Raw genomic sequence first — 11,193 nt, forward strand, 5'->3', positions numbered from 1 at the left:
AGATTTAGCGAAACATATATATATATATATAAGGATTTTAAAAAGCACGCAGAAGTTCTAGGTGAGTACCAAGCGGCAAGACCTTTTTTACTGGTTCTAAATTAAAGGAATACAGAAATGCGTGTATTAACGATTTGGTAGAAGTCTTTGTCGCGCACTCTACGTTCTGCTTCCGCGATAACTAGTTTGTACCGTTCGTGAAGGGTAGGTCATAACAAAAATGATAATATTACTAACAACATTTGGATTTAACAATTACCTACGCTGTCAAAATTATATTATATCGTAGACCAATGCGAAACTGTAACATTGACATAATGAAAACACCGATTTCATCGAAACAGGCACAGAACTATATTTTTGTGCTAATCTACCGTTTCACACATATTTTTTTGTTATTATGATTATATATCTTAAAGCACAGAGTGTACCGAAAACGCGCAGGGTCATTGTATCTAAGCTCCCTTTACTTTTCAAATAATCTGCTCGATGTCCATGAACAAATGTCCATTGTTTTTCTTTACTTCGCCGGCTTTCAAGTTAAATCGTCTTATAATTTTCTTTATTTGCTAACGGAACTCCCTTACGAGTGTTGATTTGCAACTGTTAGCATGCTGCCAACATTCCTCTCTCCGTGACCATCACACGCAAATTCATAGTAACCATATGATTTACGGCTGGTGTGCAAACAAAGTTCTTCTGCTTTCTGCCTTATCGGTATCGCTTCAAAGGCACTATATAATCAATTTATGAGTCGCATTCGAAAAACCATAGCTTAGAACTTTTATGTCAGGAAAGTCAACATGGGGATCCTTGAGCATATCTCCGGATTCGAATATTTTGTCTGTGCAGAACGTGCTTATAACATCGGTACTATCACCGTTTGAACCACAACCGGGACGTCAGGTGTGGGCAAGGTATGAATACCTTTTATGGCCTTTAACTCTTCACCAAACAATACTGACTTCGTGTCATGAAACTGTCATTGCCAAGTAATAATTATGAGCTCATCAAAATCTATTGGATAAAAATCCAGGCGGTGAAAATGCAAACGCGGTAAAAAGCTTTAGTTTTAAATATATGTTTCTTGTTGTTTATCCTACAGCGAAGTAATGAATCGCAATAATACGACTGAATCTTGTGATTGATAACAGCGGTATTCTGTCAAGTGTTTGAAATCGTAATCACATAAACATCTAAAAAGCTGCCAAGCTACTCGCGTTATTTCCAACTTTCAAAACATTTCGTTTGAGAATACGGAACAGTTTCATCTTCCTGATATTTTTGGTAGCTATGCTTTGAGTACCATTACCGAGCTTCTCAGTTAATAGCGCCTAGTTGTCTGCCGTAACCAACTCAAGAGCGCCTCACTATACGTACCGTTGAGGCAATTGAGCAGATTCGAATAAAAACGAACGTGTGTTAAGCGTCTCGCCAGAAAAAAACGATTGAATTTATATTTTAAGTAAGAGTTGCATCAGATCTCGCTTTATTTCGGATAATCTTTTTTCAGCTATTACAAGTAATTAGCAGTGCCTACCAGCACAGGACCTAATCATTAATTTAGGTCGCGATTGTTCGTGTGTCAGATGCTTCTAGAAGGACTTACATATAGATTAGGTAGGCAATACAGGAAGCAGTCGCTCTCGCAACTTCGGGAACAATAGTCTGTTCGTGATAAACGAAGGTCATCTTGGCAGATTCCTTCACCGACGCTGCCACCCTCGGTATCTTGTGGGGTCGATATGTCCGAATCTTATGATACGCAACTAATCTCGCCATTAATCATTATCGAAACCAATGCCATCGCTGGCAGTTGCACTACTGCCCTCTCCGTAACTGTGCCTAGAACGTCAATGACGGTCTTCAGCTGTGTGGGATTGTCTAATACGATCTCATCGACTTCCTCAGTCTGTAAAATCACTCCGCAGTTTCTTGTAGATTCAAACATTTTCTCAATTCCAGACTCGCCTGCAAGAGCTTGTACGGGAACTGTTATTCCCGGTACGCTTTTCAAAATTTTATTGATTGCCTTTTGTCGTAAAGTTTGCTGTACACCGTTTATTCGGCCGACATTTAGGTCCTCTTTGAACGTACTTGCCTCCTCAGATAGGATCGCATCAATGTTATGCTCTAGAAGGTCGTTATTACTCGGATGAAAAGCTAATGATACATCAAGAAGACGATGTGCCTTGTTAACGTGCGTTTTTAAGTTGGCCTTTCGTGCAAACCGCATGTTACAGGTGGAGCACTCAAAAGGCTTTGCGTCAGTATGCACAATCATGTGCTTGGTCAAGTTGCTTAGAAAGCGGGTAGCGTACGCACATCTGAAATTGAAATTACAATAGAAATCACGTCTTACGTGGATTTCTCGACACTCGCATGGGTAGGTCAACTTCACAATGCAACATATCATTAGTTATCATAACGATATATTTAAAGTTATTTCACACTATCCAGCCTGCAAAAACATTACTATTTATTCAAACTTTAGTTTTTGCTATTGTTGAATGTGCTTAGAAAAACATTTTACAATACGTTACATTTATTACCTGGCCCGAGGTCTACTATAATGCCGAATCGCATTATCAAAACGCCTAGTTAATTTAGTCGACCAATTTGATTAAATCTGACGATTCTACCCCTTCCGCAAATCGTCTTAGAGGTGAGACAACTCATTAATGCAGCCCTTCCGGATGGAAATTTTAATATGCCCTTTATTGGCTAGCGAATGAAAGAAACACCACTACTTTCCTTGCTTTGTTGCACATAATATATTTAGATGCTATGATTCGTGAAAATTATGAGAAGAACCACCTTAAATTACGAAGCCTGAACTCGACTTCAATATGTTGGTGCTTGTTTTTACAAAAATGCATTCGAATAGATTAAATAAGCGCTGCAGAACTTGTTCCTAAATGACATACGTATTTCTTCTTTTGTGTTTTTTTTTGCTATTTCTGATGCCTTGCATGTCCGAGTATTTTTATATGACGCACCCATCGGCAAAGTCTAAAACAACTTCTACTCTTGGTACCTGTAACTACTAACAGAGAAACCCATTTTTTCCGGTGCTTCGGTACATTGTTATATGTTGATATCAAAAAGTGGATATACAACACTGATGGTTGTGCAAACATGATGAAGTGAGCGGCCTCGGTGCACGAGCGTGGAAAAAACGGCGAGAAGGAAAGTCTCTCAGCTGTATTACATTGCACTCAGCAGAAGCCTGTTACGTACATGAGGCAAGCAGTAATATGGTACACAGACCCGCATAAACAAAACACTAAAATCGAATATTGATTCACTCTAATACTAAATACAGAATTTCACGTATATGTGAAAAACCTGCCCGGCAGAATTTAAAAAACCTGAGATTTATGTAGAAAATGAAAGCAAAATACCAGTTCACATACATCAGAAAATGCCGAAGTTGAAGTCGGCCCTAGAGATCCTCGTTATACGTAAAAGAGTCTAATTTGGTACTACAGATTTGATGTGATAAAAGCATTCAGATAAACCGAATTGATTGACTTCAAAAATGTACAATTGGGCATAGCAAAAGTAGAACTAGTTGCACATTAACCCGTTTTAATGTTTACCTTTGAATTCTAGCTCCCCTTAGATTAACAAAAATGTAACCTGTTCTAGTTCTTGGCGTTACAAAACTACATGTTTGATTCGGGCCACAATCTAAATTGCGTACTATTATCAAAAAAATATTAAATAATACAAGATATTTTAAAAAAATCATTCGCAGCTACCAACTTCTAAGAAAGATTTTTGCTCTACTTTTTTTTTTCGTTCAGATAAAGTAAATACGCCCCATACGAAAGGAAATCACCTAGAGTTTTATGCACTTTACGGAAAGCATCTAAATATAAGTGTCCATTCAAATGTTCGATACGCTTACCGGTCACATCGGTATGGAGTGGGGTCCGGCGAATGTACGACCCGATGTATGGCTAAGACGCGTCTGCTAACGACCGCCAATCCGCACGTTTCGCAGCGGAAAGGTCTCCGCCGTTCGTGCACCTGCAGCGGGTATACGAATTACTTGAACGGTTACGGCTACGACAGCAACCTGAACGGTCGTGCGAATCTGCAGCTATTAACGGGAGACTCCATCATTGAGCAACCAACACTACAAAACTACGGCGCTTGACAGTTACACAGTATCTTAGATTTAATGATGGCAGAGGCAATCCGACAAGGCCATAAAGAAACTCTGTCGATGAGCGGGTCGCAGATAGCTTTTGGACAGCATTGATCTACACTTGTGACAATTATTGTCATTGCCTCATTTCATCCAATGACTAAAAAATGCGTACTTGATTAAATCATTCTACCATACGCTTGGAAACATGAGTCGATTTCTTCGAAGCAATGTTGATACGCTGTTGTTTAGCTGTTCAATGAATTTCGGTATTATGCGTGTCTTCATTTGGCTCACCTTACGCACGAAGTAGTAGCGTGAAGTATAAGAAAATCGTGAATGTACAGCCAGCGAAATAGTGAAATACCCACGTATATTGCCAAAGTGTCTTAAGCAATACGAATAATTAGTCGTCTTATCTTTCGTTCTCTAAAAATAGAAGCGCTTGTTTTATACTTCGCTTTCTAGGAAGTTCAAAGTGCTCCATTGTATCGTGAGACAGTAGACAGTTTTCGAGATATTGCAATTTCATTACTGTGTGCTGCGAGCTATATGGTTCGAATCACTCCTGTAGAGGGAGGAGGAAGAAAGGATTTGTAATGCCAACCACTTTATTCATGCCTATGCCTTATCCTATCTATTTTTGCTATCCACGGTATTATTTAACTTGCAGCGAATACTAGTTTACATATGTATGAAAAGTCCAACTGTTTCGAAAAAAACGCCAACATTTTTATGATTTTCTATGCGTGAGATTAATGAGAAAAAAACTATGGCGAGAATAACATGTGCGGGAAGTACTAAGCTCATTTATAAAGCACAGCTATCTAACAAATCTATGGAATTGTCGTGTTGAGACAGAACGCCTTGACATTTATCCGGATCTCACCGTACTTACTTGCTCCTCGTGGTATCGCACAATACAGCGGGAACGAGCTCGATACTCGCAACGTGAACAACGCCAGGGCTTTGGATCATCATGAAGTCGCGTGCAATGAATGCCCATTGCTTTAGCACTACCAGTCGCAAATGGACAAGTAGCGCATACGAAGAGCGGGCCTGTCGCCTGATCCGGATTGAAACTATGCACCAATTTCAGATGACGACGAAGGTGTTGAGGTAAACGACAAATATAAGGGCAGTGTTCACAATGTACACTTTTGGCCTCGTGTGTCTTCCGGTGTCGCCTTAAGTTCTGACGAAAGTTGCAACGGTATTCGCACCGGTCGCACTGGTACACTCTATTGCTCTCGGTTTGCATCCTGCAAGAATTTCTTCTTGCACCTTCTTTTCAACTTAGTGTTAAGCTGAGTATGATGAGAGAAAATGTACTCCGTTGCGAAACACCGAATGTGTTCTCGCATTAGTCAAATTCGATCCGAATCGCCAGAGATAGAATTTGTATCAGATATCTACGATTTACCAGTAATGAATAAGTGTATGATTTGGTTGAAGGTCCATTATATTACAGTGCACTTGAGCAGAGTTCCTGTGTTCATTTAGGCAGATTTAGTTGTAAACTAGCAATACATTAGATGCAGACTTCAATTTTTGAAATCTCAAGCAGCTCAGCAGGGCATCGAGTCTGAAATCGTAGACTTCCGGCTGGATTAGATGTTAAACAGAGAACTTTGAAAGCCGAATCTCGTTATTGAAGTTGAGGAACCACGTCGCCGGATAGATTACGCGCGGTTTCACCTCGTTCCGCTATTTCGTTGTCTTCAGGCTGCCCTCGCTCGCCGGATGTCCGGATCCCTCCCTATCATCTTCCCTTTCCGCAGCAGGCGGGGCTTAGGCCAAATATGTGACAGCCAACGTAAAGCATGCGCCTAAACAGGCTATGGAACTCGGAAAGTGCACTTTTATCCGCTTTTGATCAGTCCTACTAAAGATCGGACGATATATACATCCACTTGAAACTAACTTCTATTATTGCGGTACGTTTCTGATACGTGACGTTTTCGGGGCCCTATTTTCAAACAGATGGTTTTTTTCAAAGCTTTTCTTCGCTATTATCCAGTGCTTAATTATAGCTATTTTTATAATTATTTTATGTACAATGCGTACACGCTATACCACGGTTTCGACATATGGAAGTTTCACACCTTTCCTTTTAAAAGATAATCTTTGCGTCCTTTTTTTTGGTCTTTGAATTATTATGAGCTTTTCTCGTCTACTATACTTCAATCTTATGATATTTACGAGCACGGAGATAAATTCTGTGAGAATTCCAGTATATCCTTCGAAGTAGGCGATTTACCGTAACCTAAACCACGAACTTTTAAACCCACCAAATTTCGCAGGCCAATAGGCTTATAGAATACATGTATTGCAACGCAGTAATCTATAAGAATATTCTAACGAAGTAATAATAGACAAAGAAATTACCCAATGCGTGTACATATTGGCACAGTGATCTGACCGAAAATGAAGTAAATTTTATGGCTATGAAAGGCCTTTGCGAAAGAATCCTTTTACCTGTAGGCAGCAGATGGCACGGAAACAATGAGGGACTAGTTGCAGATATGGCATTTTCCAGCTATAGAAGTATTCATATATATTATATAATTCATATCGAAATAGTTCTATATGAATACATCTATTGATTGCTGAAGCTGGTAAACGCCAATTCGGTGCAAGCGTTAATGGGCTTGTATAGCTGAGTACGAGTTACCGATACAACGGGCAGACTCGTTTAGACCCCGTGACTTACTACTTGCAGCCTTCAAAGGGCTGTGGGAAAATGTTTTGTAGCCAGAGTACGCGACAGCGAGTCGCGTGGAGGAAGATAGCTTGTAACCGATTTTTGCTCGTGTTAACCAAAGACCTACTCTGGGGATGTTACTACATAGTAACTTATTATAGCTATTGTTACATTATAAGCAAATATGTGGTGATTTGTTAAGCAGCCATACATCATTATTTTATAACGTCAGTAAGCAAATGTTTGCGTAATGAAAGATATCAATCATTTTGCGAAATTGATAGATAGGTAATAGACAAATACGACGAGATTCAAACTCTTGTAAGACGTAAGAAACTTTTTGCTTTCCGTACATGTATCCCATAAATAATGGGGGTTCGTACTTAAGGCGAAAAGGGGATTTAGATTACGTATAGATGACTCGAGCGAAACGATTGTTGTACCAACTGGGTAAGTCTTCAATAGTTACTTTGCAGCGAACGCATTCATTAGAAAACCATTAAAAAAGTACATCTTTTGCAATCATACAAAGGTAATCGTCCCTTAATTACTTTGCATAAACGTCACAAAACCAAAGTTGTTTATTAGGCCAGCTGTATGGCTTTAATCTTGATGTTCAATTGGCTGGAGCATGACTTCGTCTGAATTTAAGGTTTTATATTCAGATTTACATAACTAGCTATTATCTACAGTTTACACTCCTTGATGAATCATTGCTAAGGGTAGCAATTAAAAAATAATCTCTCTACAACTCGATATTTCCTGCATATACTTGAATTATAGCTAAGTGATATCATACTTGCCCTACGCTATTTTACTAGTTTGACTAAAAGGTGAAAAGAGCATCTGTCAAGCAAAATGTATCTTTTTACTTCTAGTTCTCGACAGAAAATATCTGTAAATACTAGTAGAACCTTGTAAAAAATATTTGAGCCGTACGAAAGGTCTCAGGTAGTTAACACTCAGCTAAGGAGACAGTTCCACATGGAGCATATAAGCTTTTCTATACCAACATTTTATAGGCAGATTTCGTAATTCTTATGTTGCATAGTTTTGACTGCAACAAAATACTAGAGCGTACTCTAGTTTTCCTTAATACTTTCTCTATTAATTGGATTACTAGAGTATTTTCATGCTAAACGTACCGGACTTTCACAAATATCCGCCCGGCCGTCTGTTGCGTTTGGTACAGAATGCCATTATACTGACGTTGCTTGATCTTGTGAGATCCTAATAAATATGCTAATATTGGCCTGACCCATGCGAAAAGTCTCTCAATAGTCATAAATAGTAAAATTACTCCATAGTGAAGAAATACTACGCATACTTCTGGATTATAGCTGAGTGATTTTGTCTTCGCCCGGATACAGCGACCATTTATTCGTTCACTATCTTTCCCGTCGAATATTTAAGCCACTAAACAGTTTTGTTCGCTAAGCGAATTGTTGGCCTAGCTCATAGGGTTTTCCGTGACCTGACGGCCACTTAGGTCGTCGGCCTGCTGTTCATTATACAGTAGCGAGCATGTCCTTGCAATATCCATTACATAAAGAACAAAATGAATTTTTAAGCGTTTAAGTTGGAACATCTTTATTGTTCAGCGACCCGTTTTAATGAATTATTGCTCGTCCAAATTTAGTCATGCGAGTTCACGGAACCGCACATGCATATACATTTCAATTACAACACATCTATAATGTATATAACGTAAGTTGTAACTGACAACATATGTTAGATATATTTTTGTTTATATAGTTCTTGTTTTTCATCACTTCCTAGAATCTTGCAGTTACCTCTGCGTGAGCTGTCCCCGTCTTATGAGCTTATGTCAAGACTTTTTCAACAACGACGAGTTTTTTAAAGCGAAGTGAAAATGTCTGGGTGTTTTTCTCAAAGTTTGGCAATCAAGCTGAAGCTTGCCCACGAAAGTTTTATCGGCACCGCAGCAAAAAGATAGGTCGATAATTGCTCAGTGATAGCACTGTCGCTTACAACTTTCAAGCCATATATTCTAAAACTTGTATTACCGAAAAAAATTAAAAGAAATCGAGCTTAACTTGCGCATGGGCACTCGATTAAAACTCACAGGATTAGCTCACTATATGCCAAAGGAGATCCATCGCGTGACCTAAAAAAACCCTATTATTAAATGCCTGTTAAAACGATCGTTGAGTATACATAGTGGCAAGATAGAGTTGAAAAAATCATTATTTGTTTGCCTTTGTGTCAGTCATCACTGTTAATCACTTAAGCCCTATGTTCTTCAGGCGAAAATCGCAGAAACGATTAAGCATTAGAAGGATAATCTTGAATCAAAACTGTTGGTCAATTCTTTGTGCTCCTTTTCAAGATGTGTCTAAGGCAACAAATGCCAAAAGAAATGATTGGCTGTGTCGTAGAAAAATTAATGGTCTCTTTCGAAGCAAATAGTTAGCGCGCCTATTGATCCCAATGATAGCAGTATCACATGTACGACCCTCTAATGACCTAGTGTATAAAGCCTAAGGTGCGGCCTGAGCGCAACTTTCATGCCTTCCTGGCTTTTAGGTGACGTTTCAGGTTGGCTTCCAACCTCACAACAGGTGTGAGTGTTGAAGCAGAGCACGGTATGCTGTCGACATCGCCTACTTCATTCATATGAGCGCTACCGGTATATGTAAGTAGAGAAACATCCACCGAAATGTAGGCACAGTGGGTTATCATATATGAAACGTCGGGGCTAAAATGATTTAAAAGAATGCCGTGGTTGATCTTTTCTGTTACATATAATTCCATATGTTGTTTAACTCTAACTATCCTTTGTACGCATGTGATGCAGTTGATGAAAAAGTAGTCGACAAGTAATTTTCTTTCGGTAGGATAGGGTAGTAAGATATTTTTCCCACGGAACTAAAAAATTCAGGACGAACGATTTGTATGCTGTATTTGTATGTATTATGCTTAATACACAAACCAATGTTATAGAGGGATACTATTTAAATTACCCAGACAAAGCCGAGCGAAACACGGTAATTTACGGTTGTTTTCGTAGTTGGTCAACCCATAGAACAAATATCAGATTTACCTCATTGTGCCTAATGCGGGCTGAAAGAAAAGACCCGTTAAAAATTCGTCAAAAGTCACAGGGAAATTTAGGTATGCCAGCTTGGGATTATTGTCCCTTATAAAGAATTGCAACAATCGTCTATTAATAGACATTATTAATAGAATAACAGAGATCGTTAGCGGTTATTGGATGAGTAACTTTTGTAAGTATTTGTTAACCTATGATGCATCTATGTGCTGTGTGCTTCGATATCGCCAGAGTGATCCAAGTGACCCTTGATTGACCTTATGCAAAGGCAAAAACCGAATAAAATCACAGACGACACTTGTACTCAAGAGGAGAATAGAGTGTGTTTTTCCTATGTCGAGGCATCTATACTTATATAAAATCACTGACACTCTACGTAACGGTATGAAACCACATGTCTTCCAAGCGTTTGATCAACTGGACTTACACAAATTTCGAAAAGATTTCACTGCTCCAATGCAAGACCACGATAAGAAATTCCATTAAAAAGGTTGTTTGTCATATGTCCTAGCGTCACACCTGTCATGTGTCACTGGCGGGGTTTAAATCATTACAAAAGACGCTTCATAATTTATTCATGGAAAATATCATTCAGTTAAAGTCAGGCGTCGCATGTTCGTTTTGACACGCAGCACCCCTAACCGCAGACTTTGAAATGAGAACGGGGGAGACTGATCTGACATCCTGGCAGTCTGAGTAGAGCTTTAATTGACGTCAAAGGAAATAATGCTGCCTTGCAACCTGACTTTAGCAACTCAGAAGCGCTCATCGACGGTTTCATTTAACTCGATTGTTAGAGGGCTCTGACGTTATGTGTTCGTTGGTACCAAATTTCATAATAGTGGCTATAAAAGAGCATTTCTTTATTCAGATTGATAAAAGAAATCGTCTGTAAAATGATGACACGGTTTTCACATAAAATTCGCGCTTATAAGGGTTTTGTTTTGTGGTCAAATATAAGATACTGTCATTTTTCAGATAAAACAATATTCTTGTTACCTCAAAAAGTAATTTCAACAAAGTAGCATTAGAGTTTAAAATACTTTTTTAAAAAAAAAAATGTTTTGACTTACCTTACTGAAAAGGGACATATCACTTGAGCAATGCTGTATGAACTCGACGTACCTAAAGCAATCGGAATTCACACACCCATTCTTCAGCGTACCATGATAATGGCAGAGGCACTGTGGCGTTTTTTTAATATTCAAACAAGCTGCATCAATAACAATCTCACATTTCAGCTTTACAAGCGCTCCTGAC

General features: G+C 38.9%; 1 protein-coding gene across 1 annotated transcript; it reads right to left on the reverse strand.

Moving 5' to 3' along the window:
- Window positions 1–1,422: 1,422 nt before the first annotated feature.
- LOC111250526 (uncharacterized) lies at window positions 1,423–5,815 on the reverse strand. Its single transcript, XM_022805941.2, has 3 exons — window positions 5,055–5,815; window positions 3,914–4,035; window positions 1,423–2,327 (listed from the first exon to the last, which is right to left on the reverse strand). Exons 1-3 carry the CDS (start codon window positions 5,415–5,417, stop codon window positions 1,757–1,759), a joined length of 1,056 nt encoding a protein of 351 aa, XP_022661676.1. The 5' UTR covers window positions 5,418–5,815; the 3' UTR covers window positions 1,423–1,756.
- Window positions 5,816–11,193: the final 5,378 nt, after the last annotated feature.

The sequence above is a fragment of the Varroa destructor genome, unplaced genomic scaffold (genome assembly GCF_002443255.2).
Source record: "Varroa destructor unplaced genomic scaffold, Vdes_3.0 BEIS01000001.1, whole genome shotgun sequence".
Lineage (NCBI taxonomy): Eukaryota > Metazoa > Arthropoda > Arachnida > Mesostigmata > Varroidae > Varroa > Varroa destructor.

Excerpts from the sequence above, each read along its gene's own strand:
- LOC111250526 (XM_022805941.2), bottom strand. The coding sequence starts at position 5,417 with ATGCAAACCGAGAGCAATAGAGTGTACCAGTGCGACCGGTGCGAATAC. Across the intron at positions 4,036-5,054 it reads TGCGATACCACGAGGAGCAA|GTGCACGAACGGCGGAGACC; the intron begins GTAAGTACGGTG and ends TACCCGCTGCAG. Across the intron at positions 2,328-3,913 it reads ACTCCATACCGATGTGACCG|ATGTGCGTACGCTACCCGCT; the intron begins GTAAGCGTATCG and ends TTTCAATTTCAG.